This window comes from Rattus norvegicus, chromosome 2 (assembly GCF_036323735.1).
Source record: "Rattus norvegicus strain BN/NHsdMcwi chromosome 2, GRCr8, whole genome shotgun sequence".
In the NCBI taxonomy this organism is placed as follows: domain Eukaryota; kingdom Metazoa; phylum Chordata; class Mammalia; order Rodentia; family Muridae; genus Rattus; species Rattus norvegicus.
In genome coordinates, this window is record NC_086020.1 from 198,288,772 (window position 1) to 198,311,397 (window position 22,626).

General features: G+C 47.2%; 1 protein-coding gene and 1 long non-coding RNA gene across 4 annotated transcripts; one reads left to right on the top strand and one right to left on the bottom strand.

The window, feature by feature from the left end:
* The first annotated feature begins 1,518 nt into the window (after positions 1–1,518).
* LOC102550192 (uncharacterized) lies at positions 1,519–4,027 on the top strand. Its single transcript, XR_005501210.2, has 3 exons — positions 1,519–2,073; positions 2,590–3,107; positions 3,751–4,027. It is a non-coding gene; the product is annotated as an uncharacterized LOC102550192 (long non-coding RNA).
* Positions 4,028–6,670: 2,643 nt separating this feature from the next.
* On the bottom strand, positions 6,671–11,971 carry Gstm3 (glutathione S-transferase mu 3). Of its 3 annotated transcripts, NM_020540.2 has the most exons (8): positions 11,833–11,896; positions 11,506–11,581; positions 10,932–10,996; positions 10,563–10,644; positions 10,363–10,463; positions 9,078–9,173; positions 8,885–8,995; positions 6,671–7,185 (listed from the first exon to the last, which is right to left on the bottom strand). In NM_020540.2, the coding sequence occupies exons 1-8, from the start codon at positions 11,866–11,868 to the stop codon at positions 7,096–7,098; spliced, it is 657 nt and encodes a 218-aa protein (NP_065415.2). In that variant the 5' UTR covers positions 11,869–11,896; the 3' UTR covers positions 6,671–7,095. The 3 variants fall into 3 exon arrangements, 2 of the variants coding, with proteins under 2 accessions (NP_065415.2, XP_038958931.1); XR_005500356.1 differs by lacking the exons at positions 6,671–7,185; positions 8,885–8,995 and adding an exon at positions 9,288–9,436 and having other exon boundaries at positions 9,081–9,173; positions 11,833–11,971; XM_039103003.2 differs by lacking the exons at positions 10,363–10,463; positions 10,563–10,644; positions 10,932–10,996; positions 11,506–11,581 and having other exon boundaries at positions 11,833–11,963.
* Positions 11,972–22,626: the final 10,655 nt, after the last annotated feature.

Consider the following 22,626-nt stretch of genomic DNA (forward strand, 5'->3'; position numbering starts at 1 on the left):
TAGGCAATGCCGCTAGACTCCTCTCAGGGACCAGGCAAAGGCTTACTCATCGCCTGACTCCATTATCAGCCTCCAGGTGCTGCAGCTCACCTGACAGAGTGTGAAAGGTCTGCTTGCCGTCCATCCCCTCCCTTTCTCTCTCTTGTTCTCTCTCTGCTCCCACATGTTCCTCTCCCCTTGTCTTCCTTTTGTCCTTCTGTGTTCTTCCTTCTGTGCCCTCATAGCTCTGCACCTCTACCCCTTTCTCACTCCCCTTTCCCCAAGTAAACCTCCTTGATATCAGGTCTGTCGTGTGGTGAGATTTCTCAGAGGGCACTGGGCATGGGCCCTCCAGGTAACCCTGCCCACTGCTGCTTTTTTTATAAAAGCAATGAACATTTGCAAGTAAAACTGTTTGGGCAAAGAGGTCTATACCATGTGACACACCATGATACCCTGTAGCTTCCACTGTGAAATGTTTTTGTTTTGTTTTGTTGGTTTTATTTGGTTTGTTTTATTGTATATGGGGGAGGAGTGATACAAAAGGACCAAGAGATGAGTGGGTTTGGAGTACATGATGTGAAATTCACAAAGAATACGTAAAAAGTAAAAAAAAAAAATGACAAGTAAAAAAATAAATAGACATTAGGATTGGACTATGGTTATGAAACAGAAAGCAGAAAAGTTGATGAGACAAAAGGTTGTGTATTCTCAAGAACTGGGGGCATGGAATGTCAAAGCCTCCCCAAACCTGGAGCCGTCCACCGGTTGTCAGCAAATACGCACGGGTGTGGCGTGCACAGCCACCTGGGAACAGCAGGGAGAGTGACTGTACTCACTGTCCTTCCTGCCCTGACCCTACACATGTGCTAGCACAAGAAAATGTGTGCTTGGTCCTCATCACATCTCTGCTCGGACAGTGTGCCAGGGTTAGATGTCAGAGTCAGAAGGCAGAAGTGAGAGGGGACAAGGACAGGTGGAAGAGGGCGATGGCTGCCCTGGAGTTCTGTGTACTTTTATTTTTTTTAAATTTTCTCAAAGTCTTGCACTGTAACAACAGTGAAAAAAAGTTGTGAAAAATGGAATATATTTATCACATAGTCCAGGATACACACACACACACACACACACACACAGAAATATTGAAATATTGAAAGAAACTCCCATCAAGAAACGCTCATCTCGGGGCTGGGGATTTAGCTCAGTGGTAGAGCACTTACCTAGGAAGCGCAAGGCCCTGGGTTCGGTCCCCAGCTCCGAAAAAAAGAACCAAAAAAAAAAAAAAAAAAAAAAAAAAAAGAAACGCTCATCTTGTCTGGCATGGTATCTGATTCCTGAAATCACAGAACGTAGAGGCAGAGGCAAGAGGATTGATATAAGTTCCAGCCAGGCACATATAGTCAGTTATATCAAGGGCTATATAGTAAAACCTTGTCTCCTAAAATCAAAGACGGAAAAAAAAAGGAAAGAAAAAAAAAAAAAAAACAGATGACAGAGTCATCTTTTTTTTTTTTTTTTCGGAGCTGGGGACCTAACAGAGTCATCTTTTATGAATAAATTAAATTTAAATTTTAGATTTTAAAAGGTTCTTCACTTTTATTTAAAAATGGAGCCTCCATTGGCATAACCACTAATCTCTAATTGGAAGCATTTGACAGCTCCTGACACACTTAGCAAAGGTCACAGACTTTCTGAGTGGTCACCACTGGGGAGTGCTGTAGCATCTAGTGGGTGGAGGACGGGGAAGCCTTGAACGTCCCACAAAGCACATCAGAGCCCCACAGCAAAGAACCACCCGGTCCAAATGTAGTCACGACTAGATGAGGGGACCCTACCTAGTCTGTGAGCCGCGAATGACTCAGAAACCGCAGTAGAAGAAACGCAGTCTTAGAAATGCAGGCCAGTGAGAAGTAGAACAGAGCAGCGGCTGGGCCGCAAACAGCTGGGGGAGGGGAGGAGCTAGCAGCCGCAGTCTTGCCCTGGGGAAGCCCTGGGGAATCGGACTGCTCGTTTGCGAAGGGATTAGGAGACATGGGCAGAGATCTGACTCTACCAGATGGAGAGACTGGTCAGCCTGATCCTTCAGGAAATAGGGTAGGACAGATGTGACGGGTGATCAGAAAAACCAATCTCCCTGAGCTCCCCCCCACCCCACCCCACTCCCGCCCGCAGCCCTCAAAAGAGTGTCTCATGATTTGGTGTTCATTATATTGGTAAATTGTCCTATGTTGCTTAAGCTCACTGAGAAGCTGACTCTGAAAGTGGGCAGTGTCTCTACTAATATCAGATCCAAGCGTGTTTGTCTCATATTGTGGAGCTTGGGGAAGGGTGTCTTGCTTGAGGTTTAATTATGAAAATAAATGAAATATTTTTAAAGTAAAAAAGAGCTATACAGAGACATCTGTATAGCATAAGGCTGTTGGCCTGTTTGCTGGGGCTGTTCCTCAGCTAGCCTATCTAAATCCGACTTTGCCATTGCTTCCAGCACATGGTCTGTCCCTGTATCTCTGTGTCTGTGTCTGTGTCTCCTTCCCAACCTCTCCCTCCCCCTCCCCCTCCCCTCTCCCTCTCCCTCTATCTCTACCTTCTTGCTCACTCCCTTCTCCCTAGGTCTCTCTCTTGGTCCTCTACTGACAGTTGACTGACAGCTCTTTATTATGCAAAAACCAACACTACTTCCTCGAAGTTGAGGTAGGGGTGGGGGTGGGGGTGGGGGTGTTTTCCTGACCTTTCCCCCACAACTTGCTGTTCGTTTTGGGCAGGTGAGGGATCTACAAGCATTGACAAGTCCTGCTTGCCTGGCCCCGCCCACCCAGCACTTAAACTTTGAGAACACAGGGACCCATTTTCATAGCCAGTTGATCCAAATGTGTGGGCTACCCCAACAGTCTCAGTTTCCCCCAGCACTCTTCCAGGGATGACACCTCTGTCTCTGCGACAGAACGGAAGACAATAGCAGAACTGCCCGGGCGTAAAGACACACTTGGAGCTGCTAGAAGTGAGCCATATGCAACAGAGGATGCCACTGCTTTTCCCACAACATAAAAAGGAGAGGCTAGAAGTTCAGCCATGGGAAGCCATCCAAGGAGAGAAAGTTCAGCTTTCCCAATCATGTTTTCCTTGGAATTGTGAGCACTTGATTGTATGATATCATCTCTATTCTCTGTTCTTTGTTCCTGTGCCTAGAAGCCTCATCTGAGGGGCCAATAGCTTTTCTGCTAGATGTTGGGGACCATTGTGATGACACTCTGCTATCTGTCTGTATCTTGCTACTCTTTCAACCTGGCTTACTATGTAAGTGATAAATTCACTCGTTCCAAACAGAAAGTCTGAGCTGCAGGTATGCACACACCACCCTTACAAAGGACCTGCATCAGCCCCCCAAATTCTCATTAACAAGTTCAAAAAGGTTCTGACACCTTTGTTATCCATGCAATCATGTACAAACACCCACAGACACACAACCCCTGACATCCATATAAATAAAAGTGGAGCTATGTATGGTGGTGCACACTCTGAATCCCAAGGCTTGGGAGGCAAAGCCAGGTGGATCTCTTTGAGTTCTCATGCTCCCACTGCTAGAACAAGGGGACTAGACGTCTTCAGTACCGAAATCTGCAATTACAGGGTTAACACCTAAAGACATTTGGATGCCTCTGTATTTCCTCCTCCTCATCTCCTTCTTCTTGTTTACAGGGAACATTCATTGTTTAAGGTCATTGGTATCTTGGCAGGTCCTACATGGAATGTAAAACTCTCTCTTACTTTCAGAGTATGTGAGACCACAGGGAGGAAGGACGGAAAATCCAAGTGGTATGAAGGTTTCCCAAGACTGGCAGGAGAAGCTTGGGAAGTTGACTATACATGTACAGATAATCTTAATTTATTACACTGCGCCACATACATACTTTGAATCAAATTCTTGTTAAAAATAGAAGCTGAAAAGGAGATAAATGTGAAAATAAATATATTTTTGTTAAAGAGGGTAAAAATAAAAATATCTGTTATAATGGTGGATTTTGTATAATAAGATTTTTGTGCTAAAAATAAAAGATAAAAGTCAAGTTATAAACTGCCTGAGGAAGGTACACAGAGCCTGCGAATGGTGAGTCTTAATGATGTTATATGCTTGATGATCAAAGTTCAATATACTAATATCAAAATTATCTTTAAATCAATAGAGTTCTTCTAGGTTACTATTTGTCTACTGTTCTATTGTTCTACTAAAATTTTTCTCATCAATATAACCAGGAAAATCAAGACTTACTTAAAACTGGTGTTTTCTTCTGAGCCCTATCAAAACGTTACATGGAAGTTTAAATCACACAATCAGTTATACTGTCCTTCTGGATGTTCAACCAAAAAATTGGGAGGTCTACACCAATAAGGCTAAAGGGGTCATTAGTTTAGTCTCCGCCCCACAGTTACTTGGCAACAGCCAGGCATGGCTGATCACTATAAAAGGGGCTGCTTGCCCCCTCCCCTCTCACTTGCTCTCCTGCCTTTGTTTCCTTACCCTCTTTCCCCTCTCTCCCCATTCCCTCCCTCCTGGCAGGCCTCTACCCCTCTGTCTCTCAGTCTCTCTCTCTCTCTCTCTCTCTCTCTCTCTCTCTCTCTCTCTCTCTCTCCTTCTTCAACTCTCTCCCCCATACCGTGAATAAACTCTATTCTATACTATTGCCACCTATCACTTCAAGGGGAAGGGATGCCTCAGCGTGGGCCCGCAAAAGCACCCCCTTCCCCCACACTTACTGCACCTCCACCAAACATGTCACTGACATTTCCTACCTTTCTCTAAAACACAACGATTAAGGACTGCCAATGTTTTGGCCCTTACCTTCCAAGATCAGCCAGGACCCATGAAACAGGGTCAGTAGAACGTGTAGGCATATTATTTTTGATTATGTGGATATGTGCATATTAATTCTAATGAAAAGGGACTCCTGTGATTTGCAATCCATCATCTGCTGACTGCAAAAGACCCCACACAGTCCATGGTGCAGTCAGTCCTGACTGGACAGGAAGTACAAGGAAACCTCCAGGAAAATCGTGAGAGGAGGATGCATGTGACTAGGCCAGCAGATGATGGGTTCTGAGAGTGACAGAATGACCTCCCACATCATCTGGCTTTGACCCCACCTCTGAGCTCATGAGTGTTGCCTAACCCTATTGGTGAGGGTGGTCTTCTTTACTTAGTCTACTGAGTAAAGTACAAGTCTTCTGGAAGCATCATCATAGCCACACACCAACATACAACATTTTGCAAGCTACCTGGGTAGCTCTCTGTGCAATCCATTTGACACATAAATATCAACTTAAGGGAGCAGATGAAGTCTGAGTGAATGGATGTTGTCAATATGAAAATGCCTATGTCAAGAACCCCAGTGTCTCAGACCCATGGGAATGACAAGGCCCAAGGACATATGTGGACACTGATCACAGCTTCTTCCTCCAGGATGACTGAGCCCAAGATTGGTCCTCTATATGTCCCTACTGAGACTAGCTGCACACTTCCTTATCCACGGATATGTAATAAACCAACTTTCTGTTCGGCTGTAACCACTGACTTTGTGGGTTCCACCTGCACCTTCATCAGAGCACATGGCCCACAGATCCCTGTTCTTCTGGACTTATTTCAGTGTTTCTTCATGCCCAGTCAGGTCAGTCCCAAAGCCGTGCAGGTCTTGGCAATCAACCATTCCACTGTATTCAAACCCTGAACACAATAGCAGCTAATTACATTATGTCTGCGGAAAACTAGGGTTTGGTTGTCACAGACTCAGCTTTGAACAGCTCTCCAAGAACTGTCCGAATCATACAATATTAAACAGTGACACAGGGATCATCCCTGACAGGGAGATTTATTGCACAATTCCTTGGGTGCAGGAGACACAGGTCATAAAAAGTAACAGTGAGTAAGGGTACGTTCAATTCCATTTCTCCAAATAGAAAGGATTAGCCAAGTATGAAGGGCCCCACAGCAGTAGAGCATCAAGCCAGAAGAGCCCATCACAGACTCAGTAAAGACCATTTCCTAGAGACCTAATCCTGACACAGCTGTGTGTGAGATAGAGAGACCATTCAGGGCTTGTTCTGGGCATCCCTACCAGTTCCATCACTCACTGAGACCCACAGCTCTTCACATTTCAAGGTCCCAGCATACCACAGTGAATGAGATTCCCAGCATGCCTCAGTGAATGAGATTCCCAGCATGCCTCAGTGAATGAGATTCCCAGCATGCCTCAGTGAATGAGATTCCCAGCATGCCACAGTGAATGAGATTCCTGGCAAGCACACTTTATCCTCTAACACGGTGTCTCTTAACCTTCCTAATGCTGCAACCCTTTAATACAGTTCCTCATGTTGTGGTGACCTCAATCATAAAATTATTTTCATTGCTACTTCACAACTGCAATTTTTGCTGCTGTTATCAATCATAATATGCATGATATCTGATATGTGACACGCCCCCCAAAGGGATCACGACCCACAGGTTGAGAAACACTGCTTTAAAGAGCTTTATCCCTGCTGTGAGGGTCTCAGATTAGAACCAAGATATGTTAAAGCTCTTCTGATTCCATTAGACATTTCAGAGCCTGGCACTACAGGCTCAGAGCTCAGACTCTTTGGAAGTAGCCATGATGCTTGGAGAGGCTAAAGAGCAAAAGAAAAAGACACAACACACAGCAAGTGTGTTTCAGGCTTTATTAGAGATGAGACAGGCTGAGGGAAGCTCCTCCAGGAGAACAGGCTGGCACTGAGACAGTGTTGAGCTTCGGGGTAATTCTAAGGAGGGCTGGCACTGAGACAGCATTGACCTTTGGGTTAATTCTAGGGAGCCTGAGTTCAGGGCAGACCTCAAATCACAGAAAAGGTCTGTGAGGATGGGTTAGGGTGCCATAAGAAGAAGGGGATCATAATGAAAGAAAGTGGGAAGAATGAGGACTGTGTGGACTTGACTGGGGTGAGGGCGAGGAGATGAGGCTGAGAAAGCTGGAGAAGGGATAGGGAAGGAGAGAGAACCAGGAGCCACAGTGCAAAAGTGCTGTTCCTGCCCAGGGCCTGCAGGATCCAGTGTGGACAGGTCCTTCCTGTGAGTGCCAGCATGGCAGGGGCCTAATCAGTGCCCCACTGGGCTATCTTAGTAAACACAGGTCTTGGGAGAAAGCTGCTACTCTTCATGTAAGCAGAGATCTTCTTCAGGCCCTGCAAATTGGAAAGGACACAGCAGAAACTCAGTTTTGCAGCCCACTCAGAGGAGCAGCCCCAGGCCAGGAACAGCATTTCTCAAAGGCTCAAGCTCTGACCCACAGCACAGCCAGCTTAGCTCCCAGCCCTGGCAAGAGAAGTCTTCAATTTCCTGTAAGGAGAGACTATGAAGGGGCTTTAAACTCACTAAACGTAACAGTGCAGGCTCAGAAAATACTGTAACTAGTTATCACAAAGCGACCCCAGGTCCAGGGACCTCAACTACCCCTTCTAACAAGGGTAGTGATTTCGACAGAGGTGGAGTCAGCTTGGCTCTGGAGCTACCGTTCTCCCCCTCCCTCCTCCCTCTTCTCTCCCTCTTCCTAATCCTCTTCTTTCCTTTCCCTTGTCTTCTCTCTCTTCCTCTCTCCCTCCCTCCCTCCCTCCCCACCCCCCCAAGAAGAGACATTCCACTGGGAAGCACTTTCTAGCTTGTATTTATGAACAGAAAAGAGATCTAGCCAAGAAAAAAGAGAGAGAGAGAGAGAGAGAGAGAGAGAGAACCAGGAAGACAGGCAGAACCCAGTGACTCAGCAAATCCTCAGTGAAAGGAGATATCAAGACAACAGGCCACAAAGAAAAGCTGAACAGGATTCTAAATCGATTCCTGAGAGCAGAGTTAAAAATTCTTCCTGTGATTCCCAAGTACAATCTTACCACACCCTGGCTGTACCTTCTCCACCCATAAGGCAGGGACCACTCCATGTGACTACATGTCGTGTTATAAGCTGTGCACCAAGCTGGAGAACACAGACAACTCCAGAGGGTGTGCACTGATCCACCAGTGACTATACTCATGCTGGGCTGACGTGCCACTGTTTCCCCAGCCCTGCCCTAGAGCCATGCAGCTCCTGAACTGCAGAGGTACCCAGGCTGGGCAGAACCAGAGCCCGTGAGAACTAATAGGGAAAGTGTATCTTTGACCGCCAGCGAGCAACGCCAACTGATCCAAGGTAGAACAGCCTTTGGGTCTACACTAATCTGATTCCAGATGTGTGTAGATACCCAAGACTGTGTGTAGTGCGGTATGGGCCGGGTTCAACAGCCGAGAGGAATATCACATGCATCTCACACACTGGGCTGCTACAGCTCTCCGCTGACTTAGTCCAAGATCGTGGCACCACACACATTTTGAGATTTTGTAGTGATAAATATTACCAAGTACTGTTTATAGAAATTTCAAACAAAGCAAAACAAAACAACAAACAAACCAACAAACCCTAGGCTGTTTTTCCTTTAGCATCAGAACTAGAAAGGCATTGTGAAAGGTGTTGGGATTGAGACCAGGGACAAACAGCTGAGGTCATATTTTAAACCAAAGTAGACCTGGCCTCCAGATTCCCCCAACATCCCTCGGTCCCTGCCTGGCATACCCTGACCTCTACCATGAACTTCCCATCTCAGGGGTTGGGCTGCTCTTCCCAGGAGCTTCCTCTCTTTCTCTTCCCCTTCCCCTCTCTCTCCCCTTCCATGGTGACGTCCCTAGCCTCATTCCTTGAGATCAGTGAACTTGCCTGCCAAGCAACTGCCCAATAAGCTTGCTTTTATGCACTCTAATCTGACTTGAATTGACTCATTTCACTGACAGAAAGATAACCTATCAAAAGGAAGTGAGAAAGAAGACACAACCCAAGAGGAAGCAGGATCAAGACATCACCTCGAAGCGGGCCAGGAAGTCCTTCAGGTTTGGGAAGGCGTCCAGGCACTCGGGCTCAAACATACGGTACTGGTCAAGAATGTCATAAGCAAGGAAATCCACATAGGTGACCTGCAGGAAGTCAAGGGTGAGCGCTCTGGAATTTGACACCAGAGGAGAATGGCAGCGCCTCCTCCCCACCCTGTGCCTTTACCTTGTCCCCTGCAAACCATGGTCGCTTGCCCAGGAACTCTGAATAGATTTTCATCTTCTCCGGGATGGACTTCAAGAACTCTGGCTTCTGCTTCTCCTGAGGCAGAGAACAGCTGTCACCACCTCTAGTCATAGGCTCCCTGGCAGAGAGGCTGTTGGCCTCAAAGTGCCTGGGCTCATGAGTATCCCCACCATTTTCTTAGTAGCAGACCTCATCGATCAGAGGGGTGCTACATTGTCCTTAGATCTGTCACCACTGGTACCCAGCTGCTGCTGCAAGTCGTCATACCCAGGTCTTCCTAAGTATCATCATGCATGCTGTGATCCCAGAGATCCCGTGGAACCACAGAAACAAAGGACCTAAAGACCCCAGGAGAAGACAAAGTTACATTGGCTTTGGAGGAGAGGGGTGGAAAGAACAATTTAGCTATTTGAAGAGCCTGCCTCAGATTTGAGCAATCACTAATATTGAAAAGAAGAAGAGTTAAAGGTCTTGGGGCTGACCTGAGCTTCCTACTAGGAAGGTGTCCTGACTTCTACTGGTGCCAAAGAGAGCATGCTGGGTAAGTACTGGGAACACATGTGAGACCGCTGTGCATGCCACTCTGAAGCCCGTGCATCCTATCTTCATGGTATGTCTGTAGGAAGGTGTGTGTGTGGGCATGCTTACCCATGTGTGCATTTGTGGGAGCTCACTCCTGCTATTGGCGTCTTTCTCCATCACTCTCGGCCTTATGTGTTTGTGACAGTGTCTATCACTGAACCTGGAGCACACAAACTGGCTGGACTCACTGGCTAGCAAGCTCAGAAATCCTCCCGTTGCTCTTCCTATGGTGCTACAAGGTACTCCCTGGTTTGTTTGGTTTTTAATGTGGAGTACTGGGGTTCATAATCAAGTCCTCGTGTTTGCACATCAAAGACTTTTACCCCCTGAACCATCTCCCCAGCATCTACCTCATCTTTTGAGTCTGTGTTTTAAGAAGAAAATTGTTAGTGTGAACATTAGATGACACACAGAAGTGGTCACAGGGCAGACAGGACAGGGATTGTAAGCTCTACATTAAATGTCTAGGATCAGACTGTTCACTCTTTAGAATCTCAAGCATATCTGGGATGGTTAGATGTGTTGATGTGATAGATCACTAGGGTAACGAAGGCCGTTCTGCTGGTAAGATCAGAAAGAGAATCAGCACAGTTCACTCACTGAAGGAGGATGCTACGAATCTGAATGCAAGACTTTAAACTCCTGCTGCAAACCCTGTCTGCTCCACCCACTGGCCACTCACAAAGTCAGGACTGCAGCAAACTATCATGAGATGTATGCGGGTGTCCATGACCTGGTTCTCCAAAGTGTCCACACGAATCCTCTCCTCCTCTGTCTCCCCACCTGCAGCACACACAACACAGACCCACTCTCAGCATCCTGCTCCAGCCAAGCCAAGAAGCCATAGCTTCTGTCCCCCACCCTGCAGCCAGCCCCACTCACACAGGTTGTGCTTCCGGCCAAGGTAGCGCAGGATGGCATTGCTCTGGGTGACCTTGTGTGACCCATCAATTAAGTAGGGCAACTGGATAGACAAGCAGGGATGGTCAGATGGGTTATGGGGTACCTGAATCCCTTCCCTGGGTGAGGACAGACATGGCCCTGGCACTCAGTGTGCCTGCCACGGGAAACCCTCCATGAGCACAGTGTACACTGAGTGGGAGAGCCGGGACACAGCCCATCACAGAAACACTGTGCAGCCAGCAGGGATGGAGCAGGCAAGCAGAAACACTGATGCCAACCCCTCAGCCAGGCCAGGAGATGAGGTGAGAGCACCAGGCCTTCCCCAAACCTCCCCTTCCCTGCACCTACATTGGGAATGTCCAGGCCAAGATTGAATTTCTCACTCAGCCACTGGCTTCTGTCAAAGTTGGGGGCTGTGGTGGACAAGAGGATGTGAAAGGAAATCAGTGAGTTGTCTGAGACCCATCCTCAGCGACCCACTCAAGGAGTCATGAACAAGATATGCTGAGGAGGGGGATCTGCAACCTCTTACAAAGTCACTCACAAGGTGAAGAAGAGGGGTGAACAACTGCTAAGAAGGGAGCCTAGGCCCAATGATCCCAGCCCAATTATAAATACAGGTGGGCCAGGAACTCAGTCTCACTATTACTATTTGAGGCAAGATCTCTCAAGGCTGCTTGGAAACTGTAGTAGACCTGGCTGACCTCAAACCCAGAGATCCACCTGTCTCTCTGCCTTTCTAATGCTGGATTTAAAGGGAAGCTCCCCACACGTGCCAATCCCGGTGCACAGAAAACCAAACTGCACCCTCAAGAGATTCCTAGCTCCAGCTTCGGGAGGTCTGCAGAGCTGAGAATAAGGGCTGGGTACGGGCATCCTGGGCAAGAGGGAAGCAGGTGTCTGGCCAGGAAGGTGCCATTACCATCCCCCATGACGTATCTCTTCTCCTCATAGTTTGAATCTGTGTATTCCAGGAGCAGGCGGATGGGGTGAGTAAGCTGGGAGAGAAGTCACAGAGGTAAGAAAAGGTAGGACCTTTACTGGATGACTTGTCTTCTCGGTTGAATCCACTCACACTCCAAAATCATAGCCATGCTGCGCTACATACACATGGACTCACACGTGCCCACCCTGTCACACTTACAGCCTCCCAAGTTTATGAGCTCCAGGGTGCCAAGAGGAATATCCCTCTGCTAGAAACAACCCTGGTCACTCCTAGCCCCACCCATCAGGCGGATCCCTCACTCACTCCGCGAACGTTCCAATATCCCAGTATCATAGCCATGGCTCTGGTGCTGTGGTCTTCTCAGACTGGCTTCAGACAAGTTGAGCTGGGGAATTATAAAGAGGCACTAAGGGAAAGGTGGGTGGGGCCCTGCACACGGTCCTGCCCTCAAAGCCCTAACCCCACTCGGGCACTGCCTTTCCCTTCCTCAGAGACTTTGAACCCTAAATCAGAGAGTCACACCCACAGCCCAAGAGAGGCAGGAGTAGGATCCCAGGCAACTTCCAGCCTTGGATTCGGATCAGGGTCCCAGGAAGGGTCCCCCAGCGCGGATCAGCTGCACTTACAAGCTCCTTTAGTGCTTCCTGTCACCTCCCCCTACAGGTTGCCCTCATATCTGAAAATGCAGCTTTCCTTTCCTGACAGAACTTGGTTTTCACCCCAATACTGTGGAAATCTGTCTTTCGGAGAGTCCCAGATCTCAGAGGAAGATAAAGCAGGGTACCCCTCACGTGAAAGTTTAATTCAGCATGCAGCGTCCAGAGCAGCCCATTGACAACTGCCAGGCTTTATTATTCACAACGGCCTTATTCTTCACCTAGAGTTCATGAGAAAGGAAGGACAGGGCCGATCAGAACACAAGTACTCCCAGGGTTTTCCTTTAGGAACCTTTGCAATATGATCTTCAAACTAGTGACCATATAAATCACTTTGGGCCATGTTTGTAAGCTAAATCCAAGAACCAGATACCTAGGGCACAAGAGATCTAAGACACCATCACAAGCACAGGGTCCCTGGCTGGCAGAACTTCCCATGGGTTAGCACTGTGCAAGGGAGCAAAGAGCCCCCAGCTGGCGTGTGCCATAGAAGAGCAGAGCATATGTTCCAAGAGGCTCGCTTTCAAGGGACAACAGGATGCTGTACACATGGGAGCCTGTAACACTCTGCACAGGACACAAGGAGCCCAAAGCTAGACCTGCAGCTGTCCACATCCCTAGATGCTGGACCTGGCCCAGGCTCCTGACATGTGTTTGTATATGACAGGGTGGCTCAAATTCAGGTTATCCTGGGATATATGTCCTGTGGTATAACCTTCACAAGGACAATGTCCTACCAAGAACACTGTCCCGCCTGTCTAATTCTTCCTTGCAGGCAAGAGACTCTTCCATAACCAAGAGGCTTGTGGTTAATTGGCCTGAGGATGACATCACCTTGTTTACAGAAACTTATCAGATGAAAAACAAATGACGGAAGAGGAGATTAAAAACAGTTTACAGGTCAAAGGGCAAGGCTGCTGCTCTGCAGAGAGTACATTTTGGGATTAAGTCATCCTTTACTAAGAATATGGGATATGAAGCCAGTGTGTCACCTCACACACAGAGGAGGTGTGCAGTGTGGGTGCAGGGGACAAACAGAGGCCATCCCATCCTAGGACATTAGAGAAGCCACGCGCTCTGCAGGTCCCTGTGAGGATGCACGCAAACAGACTATGTCACTGGAGCTCACAGTGCCTGTAGCAACTGCTGGCTTCGCATTTGGGCATGTCCACCTGCCCACTTCAGGGTCTCTGAATGTCCAAGCTCAGAAAGTAACCCGAGCTCTCAAGGACAATGGCCAGGGTTGAGCTTGTGCATGGGAAGACCGTAAAATTCACACTTGCATGAGACCTCCTGATTTCATGAGCTCTTAGATCTTTAATCATTTGCTATTCTAAGGATCTCAGAAAAATGAAATTTCGGGATTTAGCTGAAAAGTGAGTTTTAAATGCTACGATCAGTTACAACAATAAGTTTGAAAGACAGTAAAAGAACATTAAAAGTTTTTACATGGAACAGAAATTGTGCCGTAGTGTTTATCCAATTTGTTTCTTTATTAAACAGTCAGTTCCTAGCAAGAGATCACGTGGAGAAGAAGACCCTTCATGTTGACTGTGAACTGACTGGTAAAGACCACAAGTTTGGTGGGAACTACAGGGGGATAATTTGCAAGTATGAATGAGGCACATCAGCACATTTTCATGCACTATGGGAACTAGAGAAGGGGAGTGGAAGGAAGGAGAGAGAACCCATGCTCTCCAGGACAAGGACTCAGAAGGCCTGAGCCCTGGAGCCCTTCAGAGGACAGAGTCGCTCTGCAGACAGGGATAAGGGCTAGGACAGCAAGTGCTCAACGCAGGGTCCCCAGACTCCAAGAGCATCACCCCTTTGAAAGAGAGAGGTCTCTGAAAGGCAACAGGGAGCAGTGGGGATTGGGGACATGGAGAGACCTGGAGCTAGGGGTCACAGCCGGTGCTGTCCTGGAGAATTCAATCCCAGTGTTGATCACTGATTATCTGGATGTCTCTGTGCACTGTCACAAGTTCACAGTGCAGCCAGCCCCAGTGTCTTAAAGGGACACTGTGCAGGAATAATCTAAACGTATTGAAGGAGAATGTCACCTATAGGGTGACATGTGAGATGGATCCCATAATTCCTTCCAGGCCAATGGGTGACATTCAACATGGTCAATGCAAAGACACAGAATTCTATAAATAATGGCTTCTGAATTTTTAAAACAGTGCAGAACACTAAGTGCCAACACACTAAGTGTTCTTTGCTTCATAGAGACTCTCTGAAAGCCTCTCACATGCTGACAGTCTAGAGAAACTCAGGAAATAGAGAAGATACATAACTGAAGAGGAATTTTAATCCAACAACATGGTTACTCTTGCTGGAATATGGACACACCCTTAGTATACCCCTTTAATCCCAAGCAGTGCTGTCTAATTGAGGGACAAAGTGATGAATCAGAGAAAGATTTGACAAGATAGGATAAGCTCAAACTCTCATGAGAACAGCGCAGGAAAGAATGACCATTTAAGAAAGAGAGAGGAGAAGCAGGGGAGTTGAGTTGAAGTCAGTTTAGTCAGTTTGGTGCACTTCGAGTTAATTCAGCGCAATTTGGGGTAGTTTGGTTCAGTCAACTGGGAGCGAGTGCAGTGGTATGGAGTTGAGTTCATTTGTGAGTTCATGAAGGTTAGTGCAGGTCAGCAGAGGCAGTTGAAGCCTGAAAATAAGAAGGAGCCAGAAGATTAAAACGACTGCCAGAGCTAGACTGAGGCCAAGCAGAGCAATTCAGTGAGAAGCCGAAAGAAGTCAGTCTGAATCAGTCAGCTTGGAGAGGAGTTTAGGCAGAACAACAGAGTTGAACCAGCCAACCAGAGTTCACAAAGAACTAGAAAGAATGAGTTTATTTAGCAGTAGGCCTCCAAGATGATGATTATATCAGGCAAATAAAAGTTACTTTTACACATAATGTTTTCTCATTTCTGTTAAAAAAAAAAACTAAGGAAATGAATATCATACATGTCCCAGACATGGCCAGCTCAGAACTGATCTTGCCTACACCCCTATGCTAGCAAGAACTGGGATAAGGCCTAGCTATACAACCAGAGTAAGGGAGTCTGTGCTGCCTGTTGGCAATGGGCAGAGATGGGAATTGAATCTTCAGGTTGTTTCAGAAAACAGGCAATGTGCGATGATCATGGTTGACTAAACATGTTTCCCTAGGAAACAAAAGCCGTTTTCATATCTTGTCCCCACCCAGGAGGCTAGATAGTAGCTTTGGGGAAGCAACCATGTGGTATGGGTGAGACCTCATGTATAAGCTTCCTGCCTTGCATTTTCCCCTCATTCTCTGGACATTGAATTCCAAGCTCTTTTTAAAATGTCAAGTCCAATAAGCATCTGCCTGCATCAGCCCTGTGCCCTCTAGATACTGCCTTACCTAAAGAATTAACTCAGAGCAAACAAGCCATGGACCAGGCACATCTGTAGATTCCACTCTACAATATGAAGTACAGTGTGCCCCATCCCTCTCCCATCCCCGTATTCCCACTACTTATATCTATAAAAATCTGTTTACTGTAAAAGACATCCTGCCACTGTGCATGCAGTCGGTCATCAGTGCAGCTTCCTTTGGGTAAGAAAACTTTCCAGAACAGTTGTGCACATCAGAGTACATCGCATGGGAAAGTAAGTAGTTAATGCTGAAATGAGTAAAGAACAGCAGGAGAGCCAGGCAGGCTTCTCTGAAGCCTCTGAGGCAAGACAGCCAGGAGGCACGGAGACGCAGATCACAGCTGAAGAAACCCCCTTGTTTCATGATATCAGAGGCAATTTCAAGAACTGCTGTAACTTTCTGTGAGGCCTGAACACCTACCAACAGACTGTGAAAACAGCACGTTCTCTGGCCCGTGAGCTACTAGTGCTGGTGCCTCACCTGCCAGGAGAATGCAGATGTGGTTAAGCCAGCATCTGTGGAGAGTGGGTGACACCGTATGTGCACGGTGTGGATACATCAAGACAGAAAATAAGCTAGAGAGACACAGTAAGAGACAGGAACCAATGAAGGAAAGAAAAGAGAAGGGAGGAGGAAGAGAGGAAGAGAAGAAGGGAGGGAGGGAAATAGAAAAAGCTTTATTTAAACATAGTAACATTTCAAGATGGGAGAAAACCAGCCAAATTTAATGCAAAAAGAAGTTTGCCAAAAAATCATACTAAGAAGAAAAATATTCAGACTTTCTCTAAGACTCATGAAAACCCGTAACTCTCACAGAGAATCTACATCGACAGAGCATTACTCCAGCAAGGCAAAAACAAAACCAAATGCAGAGGTGAGAGGGATGGGACTCGGTTGGGAGAGTGCTGGCCTAGCATGCACAAACCCCTCCGTTCCACCCCAGCACCCCATAAACCAAACAGAGGAGCTCACCTAAGCTCAGCTCTCAGAAGGTAGAGGCTGGGAGATCACTAGCTACCTGAAACAGAAGGCCTGCTTCGCCTGGGAAGACATGGATATGACAAACTCATAAGTATTAGAAAAAGAAAAGACTTTAAGATCTGCACAAATGGCTTAAAAACCAGGTATGCACACATGGTAACCCTGCAATGAACTGTATCTGATGCAAATACAACAAAATGTAGAATGAAATATTAAAAGCCAAATGAAAAACTAATGCATAATAAGTGGGGGAACAAAAGATATTTGGTTTTCATGAACTAGCTGGATGGTATTTCAAAACCTCCCCAAACTCGACTACCAATTGTCGTGAACTCAGGTCTGGCATCAATGTGCACCTGGGCCTGATGATGGAGGCCGTAGCCTCTGTTCCTTCTGAATCCAACTCACCACCTAGTCTTCCCAGAGGGGTCTTGGTTGTAACTGCTTCTGTGCTCAGACATGGCAATACAAGCAGAGACAGAGACGGAGTAGAGAGAGAAGAGCAGAGCATGAAGACACGACAGCTGCGGAGCACAGGGGAGATAGGACCTGTGCAAGCTGTGTCATATACTCTGGGTATCACAATGCAGACTTGGATGCTCAACAATCCTGCACACTTGTCCAACCACGACACTTGTCCAGGGGGAACCTGAGATCCAGAAAGCTTAAGTAATTTCCTTCTTACACAGCTAGTCAGTAGGACAGGGCCCAAGTCAGGCTGGCTATGCGGGGGCCATTCTGTGAGGTTCCTGAGCCCGTGCCTCCTGTCTTCTTGCAGGAGACACTCTATTCTTCTCTGTTTTCATCAGCATGTTCCTGGTTCAGAGCTAAGCTCCTTCTAGCCTAGGTTTGCATAAACCTGTACTTCCAGCAAGACAAAGGAGTCCAACAGGTCAGCGCAACATAGAAGAGATGTATCAAAGGCCTACCAGAGACAGGATGAAATAGGACACTGTGGGGAAAACCTCATCAGGCTTGTAATCAAGAGAGTCCAAGTTCCCCAATGTGGTGCCTGAGGTCAATCTCACTGAGCCAAAGCTGACCTCATCTCCAGGCCTGATAAAGGACCAGTCTGGATAATACCCATGTATGCTATTGACCTGTTATCAGTGTCATAGAGTTTAAAGAGCTCAAAGATATCTACAACTTCCTGTCTTCCAAAATTCAGGTGCACCCAGTCTCAAGTGCAATCCTCAGTGGTTCCCTCCTGCCCCTCTCCTCCCTCTGTCCCCTTACCCATGCCAGCTCTTGCACAATCCCCAAGGCCATTATCCTGGACCAGAACCAGCGCTGAAGAGAACTAGCTGAGAAAGTGTGTAATTTGATGGGTGTAGATTCCAGGCTGAATGTTTCCACAACATCTCCAATTCCAAAACATCTAATAAAGTAGATTGTGAGAGTGCCAAAAAATAATTAGTGACCCATGGTTATACGTGACAGGAAAGTCAGGCTTGACTCCCCAGGACCCAGGAGGATCTCTGTCTTTCTCTGCCTGTATTGTCTCTGTCTCTGTCTGTCTCCATCTCTCTGTCTCTCTCTTTCCTACTCCCAGGGATGAGGACGTGTCTATCTATCTTGCTCTACCTGACATCATGCCTCATCCTCTCAGAGGACAGTGGTGTGAAAATGAGAATCTGCCACATTTCACAGAGAAGCTGTGAGCTACAGGAGAATGCACATGACAGTCAGGTGTCTGTTGCTTAAAGAAAGAAAGAAAGAAAGAAACAAACAAACAAACAGGCAAAGTCATGCAACATATTTTTAAACCCTCTCTTGTTATGTTGCCTGTGTCGAGTATTTTTCTAACAATGATGTCACTAATAAATGTTCACAGACACAGATGATCTTCAGAGAGTCCCGGCTAATCAGAGCTTCCACTAAGAAGCACTGACTTCCCAGGCTGTTTGTTATATTCTGGTCCAGGATAATGGCCTTGGGGATTGTGCAAGAGCTGGCATGGCTGGGGGGACAGAGGGAAGAGAGGGGCAGGAGGGAACCACTGAGGATTGCACTTGAGGCTGGGTGCACCTGAATTTTGGAAGACAGGAAGTTGTAGATATCTTTGAGCTCTTTAAACTCTATGACACTGATAACAGGTCAATAGCATACGTGGGTATTATCCAGCCTGGTCCTTTATCAGGCCCAGAGATGAGGTCAGCTTTGGCTCAGTGAGATTGACCTCAGGCACCACCTTGGGGAACTGTTTAAGCCAGGAGAGGAAATCAGTCCAAATGAGGAAATACTTATTCTGCCTCATAGTGTCAGAGCCTTCAGTCCATGATCTCTTAGCTCACCACATGGTATGAGGAAGCCGAGAGATGAAAGGGAAAGGTTGTAATATACCCCTCAGTCATGTCCACCCCTAACACCTACTTCCTCTTACTAACCTCCCCCACCCCTTGGGTTTCCAACTCTCATTCGCCGTTTATTAATTCCACAGCTATTCATGCTCCAGTCTCCCCCGGCTCTGAGCACAGTTACAGTGGAACCAGGCTTGTACTCAAAAGCTACTGAAGGACAGTTCTGATCCATGCTCTAACAGGAAATGGTGGGTAAGACAAAACTGCCACACCACAGGATGTTCAGGGTGTAGTCCTTGAGAAAGGACACCCACGTACTTCCTCCAGGCACAACCACAGCCTGGGAAGTCAGTGCTTCTTAGGGGAAGCTCTGATTAGACGGGGCTCTCTGAAGATCATCTGTGTCCGTGAACATTTATTAGTGACATCATTGTTAGAAAAATACTCGACACAGGCAACACATGAAAGAGAGGGTTTAAAAATATGTTGCATGACTTTGCCTGTTTGTGTTAGTTTGTTTGTTTGTTGTTTGTTTGTTTGTGGGAGGATTAATTCAACTCTCATGGCAGTCAGAGAGTAACTTGCAGGAGTCTTGGGTACTGACCTCAAGTCATCAGGCTTGGAAGCAAGTGCCTTTATCCGCAGAACCACATCACTGAACACATGAGAGCTATTTTGGTTCATGGATTCAGAGGGATTTCAGCTCATCTTTTCAGGGAAGATATGGCAGCAAGAGCAGCTCCCTTCCTTATACCTTCTGCCTGGCCATCCCTTAGTGTCTGTAACATCTTCGGTTCTCAGAGAGAGCCTCCACACACTGCTGTTTCTCCTGAAGCCAAAAGCAGCTGTCATCCTCGTGCCCAAGCTCCCTGGGAGGGAGGAAGGGTGTCCTGGTGAGGCTCTGCAGGTCCCAGCAGGGCAGGAGGAGCAGACATCTTCCTGAGCCTGGGCTTGGGTTATGGTAGCCACGGCAGCGCACATCTGTAACACCAGAACTGATGTGACTTGGTGCTTTTCTCTGACCTCCTTCAACATGATCATGGGGAATTCATAATGGTCCCATGGCCCAACCACAAAAATATGGCAGAAAAGCCAGCCCAGCAGTAAAGACACTCATTGCTCTTGCAGAGGACTACATGAGAGGTTACCCACATGAGATGCCTCATAATCCCCTGTAACTCCTGTTCCGGGGCCCTGATCCCTGAGAGCACCCATGTTGGGCTCTACCTTGGTGTTTCCCTCCCCCCTCGCTGAGCCTCTTAGCCTGCTATAGCAAGAAATTGTTTACACCCTCAGCAGCTGCTCTTAGCCCCTGATTTGGGGCTGGGATTTTCCATGGCACCCTTCCTCCCCACCAAGCCTTCCTGCTTATTGTTGTTAAGAAGTTGTTTACGCCCCTGATTGGGCCAGAACTTTCACCACACAGACTTTTCCTGTTTTCCTGGTTGGGGATTTTTCGCCTGCCTTGTTGTTTTTCCACGGCTTTTGCCTCGGGTATATAAGGAGATCTCAGTAAAGCCTTGGTGGCACTCGCTGAAAACTGGTGACCCGTGTATGTGTTTTCTTTCAATCCCGCAGACCTACGCCCGATACTCACACACTGGCGGCGCAGGCGCTGACACACCCAGAAGGATGTTTGCATCTCCTCAGCCAGAGGAACACCAAAACATATGATTAAAAGTCTTTAAAATTAATTCCATTTAATTTTAAGCGCTGAAGAAAGAAGAGCAAGAACAGCACCAATGACCCAGTCCCTGAGTGTGCGCCAACTGTATCCCACAGTGAACAGGCTGAAGACGCAAGACACTGAAATTGCTCCTAGACTAAGACTCAACAAAATTACAGAAGAATAAAATACACATCTGAGATTTCTATAAAGTTGAGGAGTAACTAAGGCTGAAAGGAGGGAAGAAGGCCAGGCAGTGGTGGCACATGACTTTAATCCCAGCACTTGGGAGGCAGAGGCAAATGGATCTCTGAGTTTGAGGCCAGTCTGGTCTGATTTCCAGCCCTGCCAGAGCCTCACAGAGAAACCCTGTCTCAGAAAACAAAAAACAAAAACAAAACAAAATATGGGAAGAGAAGAATAGCAGTCCTCTTGACCCAGAGATCAGCATTACCAACCAGTATAGTGGACTGCAAGGCTGGTACTGTTTCAAAACTGCCTCTTCGGGAAAACTGGCTGACTTGATTGAACCAGAAAATTGAGTTCAGAAATGCTTATATAGAATTCAGAACCCAGGGTTCTGTGATTCTTAGACTCCATCCTGGAGTTCTTGGCTGACCCAGAAGTGCACAGTTAGTGTGCACATGCTCAACCTGAGCCCTTGGCTGGAGCCGGGGCCAGAGGTAGAGAGAGTTCAAGAGAGGACTTTACTCTCTGGGAGCTGGAGGTCCACTCTGGAAAGGACAGATGCTGTCTTAAAATATGTGGGTCCTGATAGCAGTGCTTACTTGATACGGAGGTTTGCAAGATCAGTGATACAACCATGGGGAGTGACCTAGATTGTAAGTGGCTACAAGGAGTTCAAACAGGAAACAGGACCTGGGTTCATAAGAACCCAAGAGTCCTGACCCTGGTTCATCCCAGTTCAAGGCACTGGATGATTCAGAAAGGCTAGATAGCAGATTGTGGCCACCTGGGTGGAGGCGACTAGAGGTAGCTTCAGAATGTCCAAATGAACTCTTCTCTTCTGTTCATGTACACCACACAGAGTGACACATACTCAGTACTTCACCTAAGTAAGTTCATGACAGTGGACACTATCCCCCAATTTTCATCCTATGCTAGTTTCACACAGAGACATGATGTTTGTGGGTGATATAACACAGGACGGCATTAATCTAGGTGACCTTGTGCCTAACTATGCCATATCCTGAGTTTCTGCACATGATGAATGCTCCCTTCTTCAGCCTGAAAAAGGGAACTTGCTTCCTTGGGTTGGGGCTCTTCTGCATGTCTGTTTGTCTGTCTTCTGTCTTTCCCTCTATATGTGTCTTTCTGACTCTGTCTTTCTCTTCAATTTCCAATGCTCGTGGCACAACATCCTATCAGGTGGCAGGGCCATGGTCAGAAAGAGATAATGATGGCACGGAACAGGAACACTCAAGCCTCCTGGATGTTTCCCATGAAACTTAGAGAGAAAAGGGAACTGTTTTGCAGATTGGGGTCTGTTTCAGCTGAAACCTCCTCCATTAACCCAATAGGAGTGGGGAGCGTGAGCCATGGCTAACGCAAGAACAGCAGGTGACTGCAGCCAAACTCAGGGGGCTCCAAGAGTTTCTGCACGTTCTCGATGAGTTATAGACTCTGAACAGATCCAGTCCAGTCCCAATGCGACAAACAGTCTAAAGTGTCAGGACTTCTAATGGATTGCAGTACATCAACTCATTGGCCTTCTGGGATAAGTTTGAAGGCCATGCCTTGCAGTACTGTTACCTGTGGCTTTAATTTCCTAATTTTGCCACCATAATCCAAAATGTCCACAGCATCTTTGACCATACACTGTGGCACTGGGGCCTAGCGCACCGGGCCCGCCCATCCCGATCATGCTCTCCCACAGACAGCTGCAGCTGGGAGACTGTTGGTTATATGGAGATAATGCACTCAAACTCCACATTTTCCAATCATCAAGCCCTTGCCAAGCCCTGCTATACCTGTTGAAGATGAACCATCCAAAGCTGGTGTTGCCGCACACACCTATGATGGCAGTAGCCGGGAGGTGACAGAGGAGGATTATGTGATCAAGGGCCATCT